This window comes from Canis lupus, chromosome 4, assembly GCF_011100685.1.
Source record: "Canis lupus familiaris isolate Mischka breed German Shepherd chromosome 4, alternate assembly UU_Cfam_GSD_1.0, whole genome shotgun sequence".
In the NCBI taxonomy this organism is placed as follows: Eukaryota; Metazoa; Chordata; class Mammalia; order Carnivora; family Canidae; genus Canis; species Canis lupus.
Window position 1 is genome coordinate 63379787 of NC_049225.1, and position 26303 is coordinate 63406089.

Below are 26303 nucleotides of genomic sequence, written 5' to 3' on the forward strand. Positions count from 1 at the left end.
TTACCTCCCTCTAAAAAAAAAAGAAAAGAAAAGTGGGGAAATGTCTTTCAGCAAAGTCCTAAAATACGATGTACACTGCAAAAACAACTTTAATTGTAAAAGCATTTCTACTCTGTAAAGTTTCCAGCGCTGTGTCCCTCCTACCATTGCGGGGGAAGGTTTTGTAACACACCAAAACTCGTAACCAAAAAAAACGCAGAAACGCGGGTCCGCGCTCAGAGCTGCCCGGACTACCCGGAGCGTCCCGAGCGGACCAGCGCTCGGTCCACCTCCGGGGCCGCAGCTCCCGCGTCTCCCTCCCCACGAGCAGCCCCCGCCCCCGCCCCCGCCCCCGCCCCCAGATGCTCGGAGAAACGCAGGGTCGCTCACCGGTGAGGAGCCAGCAGCAGGCGACAGCGACCCCTGGGCCGGCGCGGCGTCGGGGGGCCATGGCCGGGGAGCCGCGGAGCCGGGCAGCGGGGGGCGCGGGCTCGGGGGCGGGACGCGGCGGGACGGCGCTCGGGGGCCGCGCGCTCCGGGCCCCTCTGCCGCGGGAGGTCTCCGTCTCGGCCCGGGCGGTCACGGCGTCCAGCAGCCCGAGAGCGAATTTCCTGTGTTTTCGACAAATGCCTCTAGGTTCTCTCCACGCTTTTCATATCCCCGACTCACTGCCCCATCGCCCGCCCCTTCCCGCGCTCGGTCTCTGAAATCCCACTGGCAGCCTCCCAGGCTCTGTCCGAGACATGGACAAATAAAGCCAGCTTCGCGGGTTCGTGTTTAGGCTAAAGTCCACGGGCTGGGCTGCAAAGCAGACCTTAAAGGGACATCTGCCTTTCATTGAGAGGGTGATCCCGCTCTCCGTGTCGGCGTCCTAAGGTGGGAGGGACGCGGGCCAGGGCTGGACCTTCTGGAGGGTGTCGCCGGCCCAGCGGCCCCGCCTTCACCCTACTTACTTATCCGTGGGTCTGGGCAGGGAGGGCACTTGGAAAGTGCCGGGCCCTTGCCCTTAAGGGCAGGCTGGGTCCGATTGCGCAGGAGAAATTAAGATTGTGTCTGAAAGCGAACACATCTGGTATTCCCACCTCCCTCTCCTGCAGACACTTGAACTTCGCTGTGCCGCTGTTGTCTGGCACCGTGTGTGTGTGTGTGTGTGTGTGTGTGTGTGTGTGTGTGTGTGTAGAGGGGCATCCACTCTGACAGGCCCCTACAGATTTTGCTTTCACTTATGGAGCCTTTGCTTCCTGTAAGGTGATTGGGGTTAAACGGTGGTTGCAGCTAAACTTTTCTTTGGGAAGACTGTGAGAGAAAAGGAGAAAGAAACAAGAATGGGAAGAAAGAAAAAGAAGGAGAAAGATAAATGCAAGAGGGAAGAGAGGTTAAGGAAGGTTGGAAGCCAGTCTCCTTAGAAATGGTATGTGTGTGGGCTATTTTGTTTAAGTTGAATTAGGATGTTTGTACGCTGGGAATTGAAGCTAATAAAGAACTCGGGACATTGTTTTATTTCTTCTTGTTACAGACTTTTATAAGAATCCATTAAATCATGTTCATGTTACTCCTTCCTCCCCCACTCCCACTCTCTAAGGAACTAAAACTTGAGAAGTTAAGTGGATGGGTCAAGATTCTGGAGATGGTTAGTTACCCCATCCTGGGAGACCCAGGCCAGAAAAGGCGTTTAAGAATTTGCACTGCTTCTGTTTCTTTTTGGGTGAGATGTAACAACCTCTCTGAGTCAAGAACCACATTCACATGTTAGCTTCATTGTTTGTTTGTTTAAAGCAGCTGCGTCTTAATGATTTTGAGAATTTCAAAGAAAGGGAAGAAGTGGATGAGTGGATTTGTGTTTATGGGTGGTGGGGGGAATCCAATCTATTCAATTCAGTTCAATTCAAAGCAACAACTAATTATCTCTATCTAGCAGGACTAGGGCTAGGCAGGACAAGACTGCCACCCAAAGGAGGACTCTGCCTGGAACACAATACAGGTGACATAGTATAGGTAACCCAGGAGAAGGGAAGGAAGAAGCCGATGGGGATGATTGAATAGATTGCTACTAAACAGATGATTATTGCAAGGCCTAAAAGCTGGAAAAGACAAAAGCTAAAGAAATGTAATGAAGATCAAAAATAGGATGGGCAGCTCTGGGAGGTTGAAGAAAGACCATCAAATCTCAGTAACAATGACCCGTTGGCTAAGGAATTCCTCTTCTAATTTATGTGTATGAAATGATTACCTAATAAATATATTGAAAACACTGTTATTCCCTATTTCTAGCTTTCATATTTTCATTTCTTAGTCGTACTTTAATTTTTTTTAATTTTTATTTATTTATGATAGTCACAGAGAGAGAGAGAGAGAGGCAGAGACCTAGACAGAGGGAGAAGCAGGCTCCATGTACCGGGAGCCCGATGTGGGATTCGATCCCGGGTCTCCAGGATCGCGCCCTGGGCCAAAGGCAGGCGCCAAACCGCTGCGCCACCCAGGGATCCCCCTTAATCGTACTTTAAAAATTGCACAAATAAATCTCTAGAAAAATCTCATATTGGATCACAGTTCAAACCCATCAGACATGATTTAGGCTCCTTTGCCTGCATTCAGTGATTTCATATCCCAATTTGGCTTTGCATCCCATCTTCATTAACCTGTATCATCGTCCTGCCTCCTGCTATTCCTTTTCCTGGGAAAGATCTGACAGGTAATCTGTACATCTCATCTCCCTGTCTACAGTCTCAGTTATGTCTTATGCGTCTTGGTATGGCCCATGGGCCTTTGCACAATAGTCAAATACTGATTAACTGATTAATGCTTACTCATTTAAAAATCATGATACTTTTCTTAAAGTATCTCTTCAAATTGCTCAGTGTAATACAATACTGTATTATATGTATGTGTACATATATATGTATACATATATATTATGAAATATATATGCAAACATATGTGTATATATGTATGTGTATATACCTATATACATATCCTATATGTGGCTCTAGAAAATTATAATATTAATTATAAATGAAATAAGGAATTGTAAAATTATATCTTATTGAAATAAAGTAGGATTAAAACATACTTATAATATGACCAAGGTTATAATTACTGAAAACTTTAGCTTTCTTTTTGAGGATTAATAAATAAATATTTTGAATTTAAAGTTTTGAAAATCTTCTTTAGGATTTGCAAACTAATAGTGATAACCAGCACTACCGGTGTTGTGGTTAAAGTTAACTTCTATATGTTTTATGAATATTATGGCAATATTTATTAATCTTCCTCATTTCACATAAATGCAAATATAGAGATAGAAAATAGCTATTGTTGGAGAATTAAATTTAAAATCAGTGCTCATTTTCTGAACTTCATTCAACAAATCTAAACATAAATTAATGTCATGCAAACTATTCTCTTAATCAATATTATCCTGAAAGGAAGTCATATTATTGAGTAAACTGAGGCTTAGAGAAGATAAAAACTAGGGTCACAAACTAGTCATTACATGGGGTCACTGGACAGAAAATGCTAAGCTCTAGACATTGTATGCTGTCCTCTTCTATTTTACAGGAGATCTAATCTGATCAGATCTCTTCAACAGTTTGGGAACATTCAATGAAAAGCAGAAGTACCTTGAGAGGTTAGAGACTAAACTGATGAAGAATTTAGAATATAGAGTCTATAAAATGAGGCAAAAGTAATTCAGATTACTGGTTAATATCTCAAAAATAAAAACATACATTTCGCACAAAGTGTTTTCCTGAAAGGTAATCTAATATATTAAGAGTATAATTAATGGAGTAAATAGGTTCTTGGGTTAAATTCCTTGGATTCATGCCCAGGAACCACCCTGTGGCAGCTGTGTGATCTAGGAAAAGCTATACAGTTTCAGTGAGCCTTCCTTTTTTCAAACATAAAATAGGCATAAAAATACTGCCTCTCTTTGAAGACTATTGTGAGAATTAAATGAGATAAGCCGGGATCCCTGGGTGGCTCAATGGTTTAGCGCCTGCCTTCAGCAGGGGGTGTGATCCTGTAGTCCCGGGATCCAGTCCCACATCGGGCTCCCCGCTTGGAGCCTGCTTCTCTTGTGTCTCTGCCTCTCTCTCTCTCTCTCTCTCTCTCTCTTTGTGTCTCTCATGAATAAATAAATAAAATCTTTAAAAAAAATAAATGAGACAAGCCTATGAAGCATTTAGCAAAGTGACTAGATTAAATAGAAATGAATCATTCTTCTTCCCAGTTGTAGAAGAATTAGAATTAGACAGTGAGAATATAAGGCAGGTGTGTGGTGGGCCATAGGAAGTGTGGGGCACTTGACGGGATGAGCACTGGGTGATATGCTATATGTTGGCAAATTGAACTCCAATAAATAATAAAAAAAAAATAAAACACACACACACACACACACACACACACACAAAATCCATCAGTGAACATACAGTTTTTGTCTTTCATTCTGTTCACTGATTATTTTTTTTTTCTCATGTTGAACTCTCCTTGCATTCAAGAAATAAATTTCCATTTGTTGTGGTAAAAAAAAAAAAAAAGAAAGAAAAAGGAAGTGATGTCATTTGATGGGCATCAAAAGAAAATTCTGGTGTTTGGCCAAAATCATCTCTATCAACTCTTGTTATTATTTCTGGAATCCTCTCCTGGAATCCTAACTTTGTATTTGGGAATTATCTTGAAGATATTCCAACAAAATGGGTACATTAAGACATCAGAACCCATTATGACATCAACAAGGATTCACTTTTCAAATTAGCTAGATGTCAACGGGATTTTTTTTTTAACAAGAAAAGAACATTTCAAGAAGAAGTTGGGAATAGGAAAATGTCTAGAGTTCTGCTTCTGGTGAAGGCCAGGGTTCTTTGGTAGTTAGATCATGGGTTCTCAAAGACACAGGATAAATAAGGCACTTTCACCTGAGTAGAAGGGCAGTGTCGGTTTTATTCAATAATAAGTATGTTTAAAATTGTTTCATGTTAAAATAAGAGAGTCTTATAAGAAAAATGTAAAACAGTGTTTTAAAAAAGTTAAATATGAGGTTTAAAATACATTTTAGTATAGCATTAAATTGTGCTTTCTTCCCCTCTCCTGCACTCTGAGGTGTTAAGGCTAGGTAGTAATGTCTAGAGCTGCTTTTGTTAAGATTTCATTAAGATTCAGATTTTTGAATTTTACTTTGTATATAGTCAGACAGTTGCTCTCCAAGACAGTGAGGCTAATTCACAGAGGTAACTCAAATGGGCAGTTATAAACTTAGCTGAATAATTTTTATTTATTTATTATTTTTATTTGTTTTAAAGAACTTATTTATTTGTTTGAGAGAGAGAGTATGAGAGAGCATGAGTGGGGGGATGGACAGAGGGAGAGGGAGAGTATCAAGCCAACTTCCTGCTGAGCCTGGAGCCCCTACATGGCCTCAATCTCAGGACCCTGAGATCATGATCTGAACAAAAATCAAGAGTCAGAAGCTTAAGCAACTGAGCCATCCAGGCAACACAGTTGAATAATTCTTAAGTTCCTGCTGTGTACTGGACTCCAGGGCTATGTTCTGCAGAGGCAAAAATGGGCAAAACATTTGTTTTTCTACTGAAAATCTGCTGCACATTAATTTCTTTCATTTGGTACTAGGAAGAGAAAATAAGCAGGTTTGTTCCCAATTATAACATTGACACGTTTCATTTCAAGCCTCTTAAATTAAGCAGTCTAGTGGAATTACCATATTAGTGTTGTTACTTCAACTTGAGAACCCGTGATTGCTTTTTCTATGACCAAAACAAAGTCAATAATGTAGAGCTTAAACTTCACCACCAAACAAACATTTTTTGTTGTTGTTATTACATAATGTTCTTGTGTGAATGTTTTTTCACTTAAAATATAAAATAGGTGTTCCTCCCACCCTATTTCCTGAACTAGGTCTATGCCAGAAACCCGGTCCAAAGACATTTGGGCAATTGGTACTTAGGGAAAAAAAATGAATTTAGAATCCTGGTGAAGGACAGTTCTTAATACTGTAGGAAACTCCTAAAACTTACTGGCAGACTTCAACATGAGTGACACACTAGGGCTGCAGGGTGGGATGGAGTACCAGGGTGGTGCCCTGGCAAGAATATTTAAGTCATGGCACTCTGACTCACAATAACCATCACAGATGAGCAGTAACATTTTAGATGCATTGCTTGATTCCTTAATTTGCAATGTGAGTTAATTATTTTTTAAGCTATTAGGCAATTCTAGGATTATTTTAGCAGGTTGATTTAATTATTTTCCTTTAACCTGCTTGTAAAGAGTTAAAGCAAGTAGGTGGGCTATAAAATCTCAAGACTTAAAAAAATATTATATAAATAATTATTAGTAACTAAACCAAGAAGATTGCTTATAGTAGTAGTACTGGGTCACTAAATATATATGTGGGGAAATACTCTTTTTAGTTAATAAAAAATAAATAAGTCAAGAGAAAGGAAGTGTATTATTTGGCTCTGAAATAACACTTAAATAGCTTGTTGTACAAATTATGTGGCTATTTTTCATCTGCTCTACTAGAACATAATCTATACCAAGACAGTCAATTATTCAAGTTTTTGTTCTATAGGGTAAGGACTGATTTGAAAGGCCCTGCACTCAAGGAGGAGATCCTGGGGCTTTTCATGAAAGACCCGTAATTAAGTGATCTGTCTCCAGAAAAGGAAAGTACTGGGCAACTAAGAAGATAGAGCCAGTCATTGGGAGTCAAAAGCCCACTAAAACTGCCAGGTAAAGTGAGAATGAAAAGTGAGGTGTGATTTGGCAATGAAGATGGAAGCACTCTGCAGCAAGATTTGAACCAGAGGCTGGGAAAATTGAAAACTAAGGCCATAGATACCAGGATCTGCCTGAATTTTTATTTCATGTGGGCTCAAATGTGCTACCAGGGAACAAGAGAAATGTTTAAAATATCTACTATGGAGCTATTAATCTGATCCATAAAAAGTAAATAGGACTAGTAATTCTAATATTAGTGTATTAGCAAGGCTAATAAAAATGATAATATTAATTAAGCAACTATATATCTCAGGGGGAATTCCAGTCACAAAAAATAAGAAACATAAAAAAGGAAACTTTTTATGGTATTACATTTCTTTTGAGTCTCAATATACAAAGAGATGATTCAGTGTTTCCCTCTCCTCTTTTTTTCCCCCTGGAAACGACTTTTTGTTGTTGTTGTTGTTGTTTGTTTTTTAATTTAATTCCTGCTGAGAAGAAAAGAAAAATGTAAGAATATATGACCAGAAGAATGAGTTTTCATTTTCACAGAAGCTATAGAAAGTTGTTGAATTCCTTAGGTGAAAAAGAGTCATAAAGGATGTAAGAATAGAGAGAAGCAGCTTGAGGTGGACAAACTGGACCCAGAGCTACTACAAAGACAAGGATGGAAAGCATTCTGACAAGCCCAATCACTTAGAGCAGTACTTCATTTGCTAGCACATAGTAGTTGCACAGGAGCCTAGTCGGTGCCTCCCTATCGTTCATCGACCTACAAGTTGTTGAGTAAGCAGAATATATCATCCGTATCAGGATCATTAACCATAGCCAGTTATTGCGTTGGCTTAGGGGTGGTTTGAGTCAACCCACATATGACTACCCATGAGTACAACATACCTGTCAATAGGAAAAACATTTCTGGAATTATGAATTAAGTACTGCACCTCCAAATATCCATTCCTCCATAAAAGTCATGGCAACATTGGTAAAAACTGTCAAAATGAACTTTTTAAAACTCTGAAATTAAACAAAGAGTTGCAATTTTTTTTTAAATCAAGAAAGCTGAATTAAAAAAAAACTACCTAATTCTTTGAGAAAAATAAACAGAAGTTCAGAGACCTGTGGGACACCATCAAGTGCACCAATATATGCATGATGGAAGTTCCAGAGAAGAGACAACAAAAGGACCAAAAAGCATATTTGCAGAAATAATGTCTGAAACCTTTCCAAATTTGGTGAAAACTATTAATATTCATATCCAAAAAGCTTAGTAACTCTAAGATAAATCCAAAGAGTTTCACACCTTGACTCATCATAGTAAACTTTCAGAAGCCAAAGAGAAAAAAAGAATAATGAAAGTAAGAGAAAAGGACTCATCATATACAAGGGACTCTCAATAATATTTACTGATGACTTTTCTTCAGAAATCATGAAGATCAGAATAGAGTAGGAGGATATATTCTAATTGTTGAAAGAAAAGGATATTAACCATATCCAGCAAGACTATCCTTCAAAAAAGAAATTTAGATATACTCAAATTTAGAAATACTGAGATAAGTCATTGCTAGCAGAACTACCCTACAAGATACACTAAAGGAGTCCTTCATTCTGAAGTGAAAAGATACTAGACTGTAACTCAAATTTACTTGAAAAAACAAAGAACACCAGTAAAGATAATTAAATATGTAACTGTGGAAGAAAATACATATACATTCTGTTTCTTTTCTTTTATCATATTTTAAAGATAACTATGTGAGAGCAATAATTATTATGTTGATGGGCTTATAGTTAGTAAGGTGGAATTTGTATAACAAAAGAAGGGGAGGGGGACTATACTGGAGCAAAGTTTTTGTATACTGTTGAAATTAACTTTAACTAGATTGTTAAGTTAAGATGCTAATTGTAATCACCAGGAAACCATGAAGATATTAACTTAAAAAAAGTAAAAGAAAACACAAAGGAATTATCATGGTATGCTATAAAATATCTTTAACAACAACAAAGGCAGTAATGGAGGAATTAAGGAAGTTTTCTGAAATTAACTGAAAAGAGATCAGAAACTTAAATGTAAGAGCTAAAAATATAAATCACACAGTAGAAATATAGTAGTAAATTTTTATGACCTTGATTTAGGCAATGGTTTCTTTTTTTTTTTTTTTTTTTTTTTTTTTAGGCAATGGTTTCTTAGAAATAGGTATTTCTTCAAAAAACTTAAACATAAAGTTACCATATGACTCAGCTGTGCCACTCCTTGGTATGTGTATGTGTGTATGTGTATGTACCCAAGAGAACTGAAAACGTATATCCACAGAAAAAAATGGACATCAATAGCACAAGTAATAAAAGACAAAAAAAAGATAAATAGATTAGATCTTATTGCATTTTAAAACTTTTTTTAAAACTTCAAATGACATTATCAAGAATGTAAAAAGACAACCTACATGATGGGAGAAAATATTTGCCAATCATAAATCTGATAGAGATCTAGTACCCAGAATACATAAAGAACTCAACAATAAAAAAAAGGCAAGAATCAATTCACCTAAAAACAAAGTTTTATATATATATATATATATATATATATATATATATATATATATATATATATATTTTAATGATAGAAATAGAGAGAGAGAGGCAGAGACACAGGCAGAGGGAGAAGCAGGCTCCATGCCGGAAGCTGGACGGAGGACTCGATCTGGGACTCCAGGATCGGGCCCTGGGCCAAAGGCAGGCGCCAAACCGCTGAGCCACCCAGGGATCCCCTATATACACATTTATATTAAGAAGAGAGAAACATAGCCAATAAACACATGAAAAGATGCTAAACCTCAGTTACTGAAAAATGTAAACCAAACCCGTAATTACTTCACTCTCATTAGGATGACTATGACAGTAACAAGTGTTAGCAAGGATGTGGAAAAAGTAACACTCTCATAGGTTGTAAAATGGTGAAGCCAGGTTAGAAAATATGTATTTCTTCAAAAAACATTAAACACAAAGTTACCTTATGACTCAGCAATGCCACTCCTTGGTGTGTGTGTGTGTGTGTGTGTGTGTGTACCCAAGAGATCTGAAAACATATTTCCACACAAAAACTTGTACACAAATGCTCATAGTAGCAGTATTCAGAATAATAAAACAATGGAAACAACTCAAATGTTCACTGATTGCTAAATGGATAAATAAAATGTGCTATATCCATACATGGGAATATTACTCAGCCATAAAAAGGAATAAACTACTAACACATGATTCAGCCTAAGTGAATTTCAAGAACACTCAAATTAAGAGAATATAGACACAAAAGGCTGCATACTGCACATATTGTGTGATTTCATTTATATTGAGATGTCTCGAAGAGGCAAACACGTAAAGAAAGAAAAGTAGATTAGTAGTTTCCAGGGCCTGGAGGAAGAGGAGAACCAAAAATGACGGCTAATATGAACGAGATTTTTTTTTTAGGATGATGAATATGTTCTAAAATTAGATGGTAGTGGTAGTTTCTCAACTCTGTGAATATATCAGAAACCAGTGGAACTGTATACTTTAAAAGAGTGAATTTTATGTAATAATGAAAATAATATTAAAAAATAATACTGTGCTAATAAGAGATTAAGAAGTCTAGTCTACATGTACAGTAGTAGAATTAATGAAGAGTAGTTTCTTTTTTTTTGAGTTTCATTAAAATTAAAAAATTTTATTCCATGAAAGATACTGTTTTTTTTATAATAAATTTATTTTTTATTGGTGTTCAATTTGCCAACATACAGAATAACACCCAGTGCTCATCCCTTCAAGTGCCCCCCTCAGTGCCCGTCACCCATTCACCCTCACCCCCCGCCCTCCTCCCCTTCCACCACCTCTAGTTCATTTCCCAGAGTTAGGAGTCTTTATGTTCTGTCTCCCTTTCTGATATTTCCCACACCTTCTTCTCCCTTCCCTTATATTCCCTTTCACTATTATTTATATTCCCCAAATGAATGAGAACATATAATATTTGTCCTTCTCCGATGGACTTACTTCACTCAGCATAATACCCTCCAGTTCCATCCAAATTGAAGCAAATGGTGGGTATTTGTCTGAAGAGTAGTATCGTCTTTAACTTTTGGTAAAACCATTTAGGCTACGTATCTACACTGGAGTATGAGGAATAATCAGTGATTCACAATCACTGCTTGCTATACTTTCTGGTAATGTGTAGAGATTTGAGAGCAAAATATCTTGATTACAAATTGTAGTCTAAAATATTTTGCAGAAAAAAATTAAATATTTTGCAGTAATTTGGCTGCAATGCATAGAGATGCAAGACAAATGAAAATTAATACATTCTTTCTTCTCAATTTGTTGCGTGTAAAAGTTCTAGAGAGCAACATGGAGTATTATGTTGACAGTGATAACAAACAGAAAAACTACCAGCCTTCTTCAAAATAGTTTGTTTAAATGTTAGTAATTGGTTTACTATTTGTTGAAGTGCTGATTCAATAATATCTATTAATTAGGACAATGTATTAAACAATATAAAATTGACCCAGATTATCTCTGTTGATCACAAAACTTTAAGGCACTTGTATAAAGTAGATGAGAAAAACAAATAGCACAGAGTATATTCAGTGGGAAAGATCTCTAGAAATCAACATATGACCATGGGCAAGATGAGCATTACAGAGAAATGTTCTTCCATTTGCTCCCACTCCTGTCATTGAATCTGTGCTTTTAACTATTTTAATAAGGTTTGATGTCCTAAAATTGAACATAGGAAGAAATACTGGCAATAAAATCTCAACGAAGAAGCAACTTCTAGTGATCTCTCATTAACCCCTGTTGCATATTTTAAGAATTATTCCGACTCTTATTTAAAAAACATTAGATGGAATCAAAGTTGACAGAATGAAATAGAGACTTGAACTAACTCTGTATTCTATAGGAGTTTTAAGGGATTTTCTTACAATGGTTAAAAAAAAGGGAAGTCTTGATTGTTCTTCACTCAAAGACTAATCAAGTCAGTAAATTAAGCAGGTCTAGTTGTATCCTAATGTTTAAAACACATGTACAACTGTGAATGCACAAGTAAGCGGACACACATAAATACACACAAACATACATATACACATGCAAATCATTCACAATATGACACAGGTCTATGCAGAAGCACACATTGAGGTTAAGAATGCTCATCTATCTAGTTATATGTGGCTCTTTGCAATATTTTAATCTTTTGCTTTTTAAATTGACTTTACATTATATAGATTCATAGGCATCTAAGCAATATTATCTTCTATCTTTGCAAAGCTTTAGTCTCAGGTCATGATCACAGGACGCCCAACAGGAAGTCTGCTTGAGATTTTCTCTCTCTCCCTCTGCTACTCCCCAAATAAATAAATCTTTAAAAAAATAAAAATAAAAAATGAGTCTAAGGAGTTATTACCTATTATAAATATTCATTAAAAAAGATCTTAAGTGTCATTTATATGACATTTTATAATTACTGAGAATTATTTCATTTATTTATTATATTTGGTTTTCATAATTTCCCAATTAGGAAGGTCGGGTAGGTATCTGTAATTTACTTTAGTTTTCAGGAGTCCAGAGCCATACAATAGATGGAATTGCCAAAATTGATACCTAACTCTGGAGGTTTTTTTTTTTTTTTTTAAATTCTGTTACCCTCAATCTGGGAACATTTTTAAAAGAATTTTTAGAGAATTTACTTTATGTTAAGCTGGTATTTTAATTCTTGTCTGTTTGTAGTAAATACACAAAAAATATTCAAATAAATCTCTGGGACACATCTGTTTCCTGTTCATTGTGCACATCATGTTATAAGTTTTTGGAATGAAAAGTGGCATTTAAAAACCTCAAGAAATGACAATAGTAGCAGTGATGATGTTTTTCGGCTCTTACTGATAATGTGGGAACTGATTATCTCAAAAGCTTTTTATAAAATAAAGCAAACTTTGGAACATATTCAGCTATAAAATAAAACTTGAGATGATAAACCTTGAAACCAAGAGTGATAAAGAAGAGTTTCAACAAAGAACTTAGTGATTTTTAAACATGCCAATATTTCTTTTTTTTTTTTAAGATTTTTATTTTTTTATTTTTCATGAGAGACACACAGGGAGAGGCAGGGACATAGGCAGAGGGAGAAGCATGCTCCACGAAGGGAGCCTGATGTGGGACTCGATTCTGAAACTCCAGGATCATGCCCTGAACCAAAGGCAGACTGATTAGTTATTGAGTTTCTCTCAGTAATTTTCTGATTTTCCAATTTCAAGGTCTTTCTTATTTTTATTACATAATTTCCAGATATTTGATATTGATGTTTTTGTATATGAGTGTAACTGATATTTTCATTTCAGTTTTTCTTCTTATGTAGGTGTGTGTGAATATATATGTCTTTTTTATATATATGTATGTATGTTTATCTTAGGATTTTTCACATGTTGACCTTATGCTAGGGAACCTTCCTAAATCAGTAAAACTAAATTAGTTTCTTTTTTCCAACCATTATTATTGTTTTGTTTTTTTCCTCTCTGATTGTAAAAGCTAAAACTTTCTGTAAAATTTCAATAGTAGTGTTGCAGTGTTTCTAATTTTTATCTAATTTTGTTCTAAATTTTAAAAGTATATATAATTAGTGAGAAAGCAGGCAACATTTTATCTTTCAGTGTAATATTTGCAATAATATTTTTTGTAGATTCTCTTAAGTTGTAGTTTTAAAGTTATTTACTATGTCTAATTTAATGAGAATATAATTTTAATAATGAAATGGTATTGAATTTTAGAAAATAATTTTTCTAGCTCTTTTGGTTTTGTCCTTTATTTGATTAATATGATAAATCATAAGGAATGGTTTTCCATAAATAAATCCCACTTTATTATCAAATATTAACCATTTGCACATCAACTAGATTAAATTTGCTAACCATGTTTAAAAACAAAAAAAGGTGTACCAACATGCCAACATTTCTTAAATACTTGCTCAGGTTGTTTTGTTAATTCTGTGAGCTGCCCCACGTTGATGCCTGAGTGCAATGCACATTATTCGATCTTTTAGGTAACACGGGTGGTTGAAGCACCAGAACATATTTTTACCTAAATAGTTACACAGCTTTTAAATACTCATATTTTGGGTAAGTTACTAACTTTTGATTTGGAACATAATTTATTATAGTTTGCCTTTGTTCTTAATTTGCTAAATTAATAAATCCTAGTTTAGCCTTTAAAAATATAAGTGATTTAAGAATTAGAATTTCTTTGATGAGAAAACATATCTAACTTTACCTTATTTGAAATAGAATCTATTATTTAAACACACATCAGACATCAAGAACTAAAAAAAAAAAAAATTGTACTAAGGCAAAGAAGAGATTGCCTCTCTCCTTTCCTTTCCCTTACTTCCATTTCTTACCTCCTTCAAAGGAAGGTTTCTGTAGTCTGGTTATTTTCTGTAGAAATCAAGGGTTCCTCACTAGGAATAAGGCCTTTCTGTCACATATGTAAGTATATATATGTCTATATATGTATATACATATGTGTATGTATGCATGTATTTATCTCCCACTCTGTCAGCCATGACCCAGCAGATAATAGAACTTACAGCCAGCAGGGAGTTCAAATACAGATAACTGTTTACAGAGATGTAGTTAGGGCTGGGGGAACCAACAAGGCATGTGGGGTCGTGAACTATTTCCGCTTTTAGGCCTCTAGGTCCAAAGGAAGGAGATGACATTACCAAAAGTCTTAGAAGGGAGAGAGTATCCAACAGAAGCTGCCCTTATAGAAGGAGGCAGCCAGTGGTGTGGAGTAGGGGTGAAGACAGAGCCTAGGTGAGAGGTAGCTAGAAAGGACACCAAGAAACACCTACTTTCTCCCTTCTCATGCTCTCTCCTGCCAGAGGCTCCTTTAAGCCTAACCCTCTAATGGGCCAAGGGACACGGATAGTGCCATCCATAGGGGTCAGTCTCCCCTGGGACACATAGAAGAGTGGAAAAGCACGAAGAGTAGAACTGGGGTGGGTAGCAAATGGAGAATAACCAACCACCATCTCCAATGTTTCATTTTCTTAGTCTGGCTGCCTAGCTTTCTAGGTGAATTGACCTCTTACAGCGTTGTGCTCTTACTTAAGTGAGCACTTCTTCCTCAAAGGCTGGGACAATGGATTATCTGTAGGGCCACCTGACTAGAGCATGCAAGGCCTCCTTCTGCCCCTGCTCTCAAGCCCTAGGATCCGAATTATTGGTGGTGGGGTTTTGGGGTGATGAATTTTCTAATAGGTCCCTATAATTTTAGGCTTTCCATGTCTCAGAGTTAATTCATGAGAATTGAAGTCAGGGCCATAATCTTGAAGCAGAGATCCTGGGGGTCCTTGTACAGAGTTGATTTGCTCTGATGGGCTACAGCCCTCTCAGCTAACTTTAATCAGATTAGGACATTGATTGCCATATTGTCCCATATCTTGAGACTGATAGCATTCCTCAGAGGCTCCCAGGGATTCTGGCTGTGCTCAAAGCACCAGCAGGCATATTCCAGTTAGATGAAACTACATAGACTAGAAGGGCCCTTGTCCAAAAACTCTGAAATATTGTTTCTATAAAATAAAAATGTTTTGAAACCAAATTCAATATTCAGTCTTGTTTAACACTGGAGGTTCAGACCATATACACTCCTCAATGTGGTAAAAAATATATTTGAAATAAACTTTCCTGTGTTACATTTGTGTGCAGCTCTGATTCTCATTTTAGGAAAGAAAACTTCTTGCCAAAAGACACTCGAATCACCCTTAAAAATGCATCTGTTAGGTATCATGTAAACATGAACTAATATGAAAATAATTAAATATTATTAAAGAATCTTATTTTCCCATGTTTTAAAGGTTGTTTAACTTCAAGTTAACTTCAAGTCAGGGAGAAAATTATAACCAACACATGGAATTAACTGATACATTCTACTGAATGACACTATTAATCCAATGAGACCCTTGAAGAATTAAATATTTTCAAAATATGAAGACAATTCACTGGGTGTTATTCTATATGTTGGCAAATTGAACACCAATAAAAAATAAATTTATAAAAAAACACACACAAATATGAAGACAATTATAACCAATACTATCATTGTTATTACTGAAAAAATGTCCTTCTGTAGTCTTTCCCTTATGTCAGAAATATAGTGATGAAGTTGAAGAGGGAACTACAAGAAGAAAATGCTTTAAGAGAAATTTTGAAACATACAAATAAGGAAATAAGGATACTAGATTGTACTGCTATTGAATTAGCCACCCTTGAGATTCTGCTGCTTGATGGCTTGATGTATCAAAAATCATCTTGTCTATCAAGATTTACATAGGGAAGGATCACAAAATCTCAGCTGAAACCCTCTTGTCTTTATTTTATTTATTTTTTAAAAGATTTTATTTATTTATTCATGTGAGACACACAGAGAGAGGCAGAGACACAAACAGAGGGAAAAGCAGGTTCCTAGCAGGGAGTGTAAAGCAGGACTCAATCACGACCTGAGGCAAAGGCAGAGGCTCAACTACTGAGCCACCCAGATGCCCCAACCCTCTTGTCTTTAAATTCAGATTTTTTATTAGCTCATGTATCAACACAAACTGTGAGGTCTTCTTTTAAGTGCTGGAGTAGGAAAAAGGTTAGGGACATAGAGAGTAAGGGTGGGGACATGTTGGAGGGAGGTCTGGACAAATCAAGGGAAGTGAGAAAGAACACATGCTACCTAATGGCCCCACTACCTGCTATCTCATAGCACAAAATACTGGAGAAAACAATGAGTGTGTTTTCTAAGTAGCTGAACAAGTGGGGTCATGAAATGTTCACATGCAGGAATAGGAATCTGGAGCTACAGTTTCAATTGTGAAAAATCTGGGGATGGGCAAGGAGAATAAAAATCTATGCTTTTGTTTTATCTTGAAAAGGCTGATAAGAAGCTAAATTACATAGAAGAACACAGAGCAAGTCAGTGGATCAGGGCAAAAATCTGCTGGTGACAGAGAGAGGATGGTGGTAGAATGGTTTCCTTATTTAAATTTAGTTTGCAAATTTAAAACTGATTATGTATCTCAATAAAGCCTTTAAATCTGTTTATCAGTAGGACCTACCACATATGTTTAAAAAGATATTTATTATTCAGGAGCTTATAAGAGGTCTTCAGAATTTAGCAGAGAATATATGAGAAGCCTGTGCTTTAATTTCTTGATTCAGTGGCTTAATAAATATTTATAAAGCACCTACTATATGCCAAGCATTATAAAACATTATAAAAATATTTGTCACTTACTATAAGTTTTTTCTCTACTCCAGAACCTGTAAGAGTGGTACGTGTGTGTGTATATTTCAGATGTTTTGTTATATAAAAATGGAAAGACTTATCAACGTGTTTTGTAAAGATAATTTTTCTAGAAAAAAGCCATGACCTGCTGAAAAACTTTTGGACAGCCACACAGTAACACAAAAAAGTCAGCCTTGTAAACAAGGATTTCTGGAAGTTTGATTTATCAGGTCCTCCGCCCATTTTCCTGTCACACAGGATATAATAGCTTTTGTTAAAATGCAGTGTGACACTAAATAACTGGCAGTTACTGAATGTGTTGCTTATTATTTGGATCATTCTATAGAGCTAGATTTATACGAAATCAAATATCTTTTAATATATATGCTATATTGATATCAAATAAATAAATTAAGAGTTTTTAATTAACTATTCAGGCACAGAGACTAGTATTTCATACATGCCAAGAATGGCTTTATTTTTTAAAAGTTCTGTATTCATAGTCTAGATGCAGAGTTAATCACTTTCTATGAATCAGAATTAAGACCCATCATCCTATTTCATTTAATCATTGCCTTCTAACATAAGTTCTACTAGAATGAGCTGTCATTTAACAGTGGACCTTCTTAGTGAGAGAACAACAACACATTTTAACCGAACAGCTTACTCAAGTCACATTTTGTTGTTATTTTATTGAATTTTATATTTGAACCAAGACTTTACATGCTGTTGGTGAATATATCTACTGTCTTCTATAGATGTAATATCTACTGTAACATATTAATGTTATGATGTAGTTTTGGTTTTTGGACCAGAAGTTACTAAAAATTATTAATCATATATATTCTCCTCTTGTTTTTGACTGAGTCCACAATTGTAGGGCAAGTTTGGGTACAGATTTAAGATTATTTAACTTTATGTGCTATATTCGCTGAAAATTATTCTATTAGCTAAGTGACTGCTGCTATCAGGTAGGAAGGTTTGTATACAAATCCATCCATCCATCCATCTATTCATTCATTTAATCTTCAGAATTTATTGAGCACCTACTACATCCCAAGTCATTTTTATTTTTTTATTCCATTTGCATAATAGCTTTATTTATTTATTATTATTTTAAAGATTTTTTAAATTTATTTTTTATTGGTTGTTATTCTGTATGTTAGTAAATTGAACACCAAGTCATTTTTAGATAGTAAATAAGATAGACACAGTCTCTGCCATCATGAAGCTTAGCATTTGTTAGAAGGAGATAAACAATAAACAATACATTAATAAACAAGAAAACATCACATAGTAATAAATATTACACAGATAATTATAATGGAGTGGCTGCTTTCATTTGGATAGTCAGAAAAGATCTGTCTGAGAAAATGAGATTTAGTGTGGCTTTTGAATAAAGACAGCCTTGCAAAGTTCACATAGGTAATCACCTAAGTTAATATGAAAAGCAAAGTTAAAAGAAAACTTAAATCAAATAAAATCTTTTTGTGCCACAAATTTTTCCTTACCCACTCCTGCACAAATATACACACTTTTGGTCAAGAAGACTGCTGAACGTGTGTGGATATGGAACAAAAGTGGTATCGGAAAAAATATATCCAGGAGTAAGTTGCATTAAAGGTAAGTTATTTGCAGAGGTGGATATAAAGTAAGAATGAACCATGGCATGAATACATGGAGGATGTATAAAGGAGAATGTTGGGATAAGAAAATTAAAGGGCAATTTCCTTTTATTTCCTTCATTTCTACCAAATGGGTCTAGAGATGCCAAGGATTAGCAAAAGGATGCCCTGAGTACCATGAGCTATTTGTGTAGGGAGAGGAGGGGACTGCTAAGAGATTCAAGTCATTTACATCCATGATTAGTAGCATCATTTTGTTCAGAATCTGACACTATATTCTACATTATAAAAAGTAACTTTAAAGTCATAATTACATGTATCTAAGACTTAAACGATCTTTAAACCACAAGAATAGCAAGAATATAGTTATATAATCTCTCTCCCTTCATAATAGATTTTTGGGGGGGCAGTATTAGTACTTATATGAAAATACTAGTTTCTCTTTCAAACTGTGGCTTCTCTATCTTTTGTATTTATCTAAATATGGAGCCCCAAGCTTCGTTAGGATACATTTTTTTAAATCTCAGATTTATATCTATTTTTTTGTTTATTTTTTTATTGGAGTTCGATTTGCCAACATATAGCATAACACCCAGTGCTCATTCCCTCAACTGCCCCCATAAGTGCTCAGATTTGTACCTAAATGGCTTTTTATAACTTGACAAAATAAAATTGTATAAATGAATTTGATCGTTACATGGAATGCCTAAGATTTAATTAAGAAAATCCATGAACCAATTTGTTTCCAATTTCTTGTTTGTGATACATAAACTGAAACTGTGGAACAATTAGCCAGGTAAAACTGAGTGGTGCTCAGAGTTCAGCATCGTGCCAGACAGAATTCAAAACACTAATGTGAAGTGTTCACACGATAAAAACCATGTCTGATCTTTAGAAATGGAGGATGAAATTCATATTTTGAGAATGTGTGGGTTCAATTTAAAATGTCTGTTTATGAGGATTACCTTTAATCTAGCTTTCTCAAGAAGTAAGGGGGAAGGGAAAGACATTGCATTATTATGAGCAGAAGAAACAAATCTTGTGGTATTCCATTTTAAAGCTGTGCTACACCTAGAGTGATAGGTAGTAAAGCATCTTTATGTGCTTTTATTGAATGTCATCATGCTTTGTTGTTTAAATTACCAATTTTTTTCAGGAAATGTTTAATTTAATCACATTTATTGTGCTCCTTATGAAAAAAGAAATCTGTGTAAATTAGACAATAAATAAATATTAAAAAATTAGACAATAAAGTATATAAATTAGACAGTAAATAAAAATAAAATAGTACATAGTCTTGCCACTAAGTGATAACTGGTTAGCAATGTTTAGAGCCTTTAAGACTGATTTTGATGCCTATGTGTGTACATGGATATTTATAAAACTGGGATCATGCTATGAATACCATGTTCATATAATCTATTTTTCCTTATGTAATTTCACTATGTGATTTCTTTTTTATGAACATATTTTCATGTCATTGAATAAATACTGACATCATCATTTTTAATTACTACCTTTTAGGGGCACTTGGGTGATTCAGTGTAATAAGTATCCAATTCTTGGTTTTTGCTCAGGTAATGATCTCAAGGTCCTGAGATTGAATCTAACATCAGGCTCTGCGCTCAGCGTGGAATCTGCTTGATATTCTCTCTCTCCCTCTCTGCCCCTCCCTCTGCTTTCTCTCTTTAAATAAATAAATAAATAAATAAATAAATAAATAAATAAAATCTTTTAAGAATTACTACATTTTATTGCACAAAATCAAGTACACATCCTCTTCGATTAGTCCATTAGTCATTAGAAATGACTTAAGACATTTTCAACTTTTGTTTTTAAAAATAATGTTCTAATGGATATAATCAGGAGAAAACAGTGCAATAAAAGCACACATGATGGACACTTAACCCAGTCCAGAAGGTCAGTTAAAACTTCTTAGAAGCTTAAACCTCTAGGCTGATGCATACAAGCTGAGACCTGAGAAACCCATCTGTATATGATGAAGAAAGACATAACCTAGGTTGAACGTCCTTTCTCTTTATTCTTAATACTTTTTAACCATTAATTTAGTAGAACATTCTTCAAATAGTTTTTTCTTCTCCCTGACCTTCAGAATTCAGAAATAAGGTTTTTTTTTTTACATTTTTTCTCTCTTTCTCCCTCTCTCTACCATATTAATAATAATGCAGTATTTGTATAAGTACAATAAAATTTGTCTTTCTTTTCTTAGGATATATTTGAACAAACTGATTATAGAACCAAATTGCTTGCATTTTCTGGAGTACCATATTTGAGAATAATTTTGTTTACTAAGGCATAGCAAGTTCATCATTAATGAATAAGGATTATATTTCAGTTGTGGAATCAATGCCTATAAAGCCATACCAGGAAATTGGTCAGATCTCTGTTCTTTGGCTGACAAAGTAAGCCTTAAAGGTGATAAATGAGATCATTTCCTGTTAATCCAGAAACACTGCTGATTTGGGGTATCTTGGAAACAGAAAAGTCAATTGACATTTGCTTTATCTTTGCTCTTTAGAATCTTAAAGTCCATTCCAGGTCTTCTCCATAGAGCCTCCAAAAGTGGATTATAGGAATTACAAACTATGCCTCTTGAGCTGGGGCCAGTAGTTAGGGGAACTCAAGGAATAGTAAAGAACAAAAGATAAAATAGTAAAGAAATTCACAAGATGAAAATTAAACATGATTTACACTAGAGACAGGAAAAATAGTAAAAATTAAGTAAGGATCCAACATATAAGATAAATTTCTACATTATAACATAGTTTTGGTGAGGGCCATGTCATGAGCCAGAAAAAATATAGAGAAATCAGAATTCCTAGATCACACATAGCAACATACCAGCCATGCTGGCATATGAGGTATCACTTTTGTCTGTCACTTCTATTTTGGGTGAGGTGAGGTTGGTGACATTATACTGTGGTGAGTAAGAATTTCAGCATGCAAGAAACTGGCCCACAAAAGCTTGTGGGAAATAAGAGGAGCTAGAGGTTGGAAGGAAATATTCTAAGGCAGATCAACTGTGGCCACCTGACTCCCTGTGCAGACTGTCTGAAATTTTTAGCAATAATTTAAGAATAGGATAATGAAATAAATATTTGCCAGCAAAAAGCTGACAGGTTTGAACAAAGAGATGATGATTAAAAGAGGTGATAAAGAGATGTGGTGAAACAGATCAAAGAAGCTTTCATAGGTTTATTCATGTTCCAAAAGGATATTAGTATGCCTAATGTCCACATTCATTAGGCAAGTGTTGCTGTGAGTTTTCCGAGTTGGGTTCATTTCATACAATTACAAAGGAAATGACCCATGTTATAGTTTTTATACTCATGACAATACCTTTCCAGTGTTTGCAGGAATTACAAGCAAAATATGCACAATTTGTTTATTTTTTCAATGTGTTTATTTTTTGTGCAGTCAGCTGGATAAGAGGTGAAAACATTTTTGAAGAGAATTTAAACTATATGTCGATATCACGGAATTTTTGCAGTTAAGGAGATTTATGAGAACCAACTTGTCAGACTCTCAGCAATAATGGTACGGTGGTTTCTTAAGTGATAGTAGAAGATAACAAGACAAATTGAACTTAATTTGTAAGGAAATTCCAAATGAGATAAAGACAAATCTACTTTTCTCTAAGGAAGTAAAAAAGTAAAAAGTAAGATTCAAAGCAGGGTTTTGAGTTGAGTAAATGGAGATCAATGTCTTTTTTTTTTTTTTAATATGCTCTAAATTTTCTAGAGTCATTTATTGCCCAGATTTGCAGATATGTTAGTGTAAATGAAGGTTCAATTCCAGAGGAAGTTCTTAAGTTACAATAATATGAAACACACTTTAAGTTATGGCAGAAATCCTTGGAAGATAAACTTCAGGATCTTTCTAGATAATCACAAATCTGGTGTACCTACATGCCTCAATATCCACAGTAACTAAAGACACTGTAGTGACCTTCTCTCAACAAGGTGACACACAAACCCTAGAATTTTGGAGATGTGTATATAAATCTTAAAATGAATAAAATATTTAACTCTGTGACCCAACTGGGCAAACACAACATAAACTACAAAAATGTATCTGAAAAATCACCATGGATGATGTTAACCTAAAAATTCAGAATTTGATATGAGCCCTGAAAAAAAATGTCATTAACCATTCTTTAAATGCCAACACTGAGTTCTCACTATTTGGTCAAAATTGATCAGTTAGTAGCACTGGGTCAATTAAGAAAAAACCTTTTGTATTTGAGAAACTAATTAAACCATTTTTTTATTACTTTGGCTTCTTTTGCTCATTTATTGGGCTATATTCTAACTCTTATCATTCAAGGACTCATGAAGCCTACCGTTGTGGATTTCTGGTCATAAGACCTGCTATAGAACACTATGTGGAACAAGAGGCCATTAAGTCAGGAGTAGTTGCTTGCATAAGACAGTTCCCTAAGATGTAGAACAAGTAAATGAGGCTCTTTTGATTACAAAACATAATCTAATTTGGGCTAATATATATACTCAGAAAGAAAACAATCACTTGGCCAGAGAAAAATTTTTAGGGAATACTAATACCTTTTCTTAAAGGCCTACATGGTCTCATCTTACTTCTCTGTTTCTCTCTGGCTGTTTCTTCTATTCTATTATTATCCAGCCAATCTCATAAAACTAAAATATTGAGATTTTACAAATATAAAAATAAAAATCTTTTAAAAACCAAACATTTGAAAGAGAGTATGTCTGGTTGTCTTAGTGAAAACTAAGACTAATTCATGGCTCGAAGGCTAATCCAAGTTCTAGTACCCTCAGGTTAAGTGCCCAGGAATGTCCCCAAGAATGACTAGTTCTCTGCAAAGGACAGCTTAGAGCTATTTTATTGAACATGTAGTTTATGGATGTTTGTGTGTGTTTACAAGGAGCGTAGTGGTGACCAAGGAAGTTTCCGAGACATTAGGTATGACACATATGTCTACTATGGGTTAGAAGTCTTAGTAATAAATACTCTTCAGAAGAAAAAGCAAACAGGAAGCTAGTGGGTTTCAGTTACTATCTATGAAGTGAGTTAGTAATCATGACTATAAAACAGATATCACAAACTCAAACAAGGCCATGTACTAGAGTATGAAAGAAATTTATCAAGTTGTTTTCACACAGATACACATCATGTGCCTATTAAAACATATAGGAATATTCTTCCTCAAAATAAATGTGATTCTTCTAATTTCTTTCCTTGAATTCATTATGTCTCAGTTTTTTCCTAATTTTTGGTGGTGACATGGAGATAGAAATATTTTGCTGTAATAAATGAAAAACTCAGATTGAATTAGATGATAAATGAAAGCTGACCTGTGTTGGTGAGAGGGTGGAGAGAACTGGGGTGAACAGGAAACTCCAGTTTGTATAAAGGGACTAGTGCTATGTAGATTTCATAATTGTTATTCAAGAATATGGGCTTAGTGTAGCAATATTCTCCAGTGTTTTAAAAGAAGTCAGGAATTCAGAATATTTAAAGATTAAAAATAATCTCATTTTTTGTATGTTGGCTGCCCCCCCCTTCCAATTCTTCAGTGGAAATTATTCAAGGAAATACCTATTTGGGGGCTGTCCATAGGTCTCTAGCTTGTTACCATGTCTGGAAGAAGATGAGGTAAAAATTTCCTTTTCTTTTTAAATTTTCAAGTAGTTTAATAACTTTCTTTTTCTTTTTTCTTTTCTTTTCTTTCTTTTTTTTTTTTTTTTTAATAGTGATGAGAAAAATGGGCTTGTTTGGGGATAGAAAGGGAGTTGCGTGCCAGGGAACCTCTGCCCTACTCAACAGACAGATTTTTGAGTAGATGTTCCCTACATAATAAAGTGTATTTTGAAAACTCAAAAAAAAAGTAGCTTGAATCCTTGACAGTTGGAATAAAGAAGAAAGAGGCAATCAGAAAAGGTTTATCAAGTACCTATTTTTGTCACTGTGTGACTTCAGGCAAGTCATTTCTCTTGTGTGTAAATCGCTGAATCTGTGGATCTGCTAGACTAGATCACAAGTTCTCAAATTTGTTTGATATTAGAGAAACTGCAATTAAAATTCTAGTTGATTTTTAATTTATCAAAAGAGGAGAAATTGTACTAGTAGAAATTATGACAGGAGAAAAATATAATCACAACCATTTGCACATAGCCATGATAAATCAAGCTTTTGCAATGACTGTTTCTGGGTTTTTATATTTTTATCTGTTTGCTTCTTGCTTATTGACTTTTAACATCTGTTGGTACTTGTTAGTTAAGTGACTTTGGCACCAATATCTTAAGAGAAATTGTAAGAAACAAATTTAATTGAGAATATTTTCTCTATTGACTTTGTTTCTACAAATTGGGAAAAAAATTGCATTATTCAATTTTATAGTGGGAAATGTTGATCTAGCCATTGTGGGAACATACTTTAGGACACTAGAGTAAGTTCTCTAGGGCCCCTCTGAGCTGTAACATTCCATGCATCTACATTTTTCAAATGTGGCCAAGTAAGGTCTTAGCTGGAGAGAATTTTTTTTTAAAATAAAATATAGCTGTGGGCTACTTTCTGTTAATTGAAACTAAGAAAACAGACATTTGAAGACAAGTGAAATAGTTTCAATGCATGCAAACTGTGTTCCAACAATAAACTTTTAGGGATTTGTCAAATTTATCTATAATCAAGTCTTCATCCAGAAATCTCCATTAATTCATTTTACTAATTTATTTCAGTGGCTACTGCCTACTAGGACATTTTCTATGTGCTGAGAATATAGCAGTGAACAAAACTGGAGAAAATTTCCACCTTTTTTTAAAAAAAGATTTTATTTATTTATTCATAAGGGACACAAGAAGAGAGGCAGAGACATAGGCAGAGAGAGAAGCAGGCTACCTGCAGGGAGTCTGATGGGGGGACTGATCCCAGGACTCCAGCATCAAAACCTGAGCCAAAGGCAGATGTTCAATCACTGAGCCACCTAGGGGCCCTGAAAATTTCCACCTTAAAGAAGCTACATTAACAGAAAGAAATATGAAATACATAAAATACTAAAAATAGTATATTAGATAGTGATAAGATTTATGAAGAAAAGTGAAGCATAAATAGAGAAAAAAGTGCATAGTAGTGGCCGTGGTGGAGAGCAAAAATTTAAGATAAGGTAATCAGAAAAGGCTTCACTGTGAAGATGACTAAAGAGCAAAGATGGGAAGAAAGTCTGTGTGGGAATCCAGGGTAAGAAAGTTAGAGTACAAGGACCCTGAGCAAGGAGCATCCCTGTGATGTTCAAAAATCCAGTCTGTTTGGAGTGGATTGACTGAAGCTGAGTGCAGTAAAAGAAGAGATCAAGTAATGTAGGGATTTACAGGCCATTTAGAAAATTTGTCTTTTATTCAGAGATGAAAGCCAGTGGAAGATTTTGATTATTTTTTTAAAAAATCTATGCTTTTCTGAGATGAGAGTAAAATGGGGCATGTATGGAAGGGAAATGAGTGGTGACAAGGCAACTGCAATAATCTAGGTGTGAAAGGATGGTGGCTCAGACCTATATGGAGGTGATGAAAGGTGGTTAGATTCTGGATATGTTTTAAAGATAGAGATAATAGTATTTGTTGAAGAGATCAGATGTGTGGTGTGAAAGAAAGAGAGGAGTCAAGTATGACTCCA

At 35.2% G+C, this 26303-nt stretch overlaps 1 protein-coding gene and 1 long non-coding RNA gene across 4 annotated transcripts in view; one reads left to right on the plus strand and one right to left on the minus strand.

The window, feature by feature from the left end:
* Positions 1-1064, minus strand: part of ITGA1 (integrin subunit alpha 1) — a 168468-nt gene extending 167404 nt beyond the window's left edge. The window contains exon 1 of the mRNA XM_038535131.1: positions 370-1064. Within this exon, the coding sequence (XP_038391059.1) occupies positions 370-430 (61 nt within the window). The 5' untranslated portion in view covers positions 431-1064. The remainder of the gene's footprint in view (positions 1-369) is intronic.
* The window catches only part of LOC119871537, a 53422-nt gene continuing 27724 nt past the window's right edge, over positions 606-26303 (plus strand). For all 3 annotated transcript variants that reach the window (XR_005358479.1, XR_005358478.1, XR_005358480.1), the window contains exon 1: positions 606-1390. This is a non-coding gene — a long non-coding RNA (uncharacterized LOC119871537). The remainder of the gene's footprint in view (positions 1391-26303) is intronic.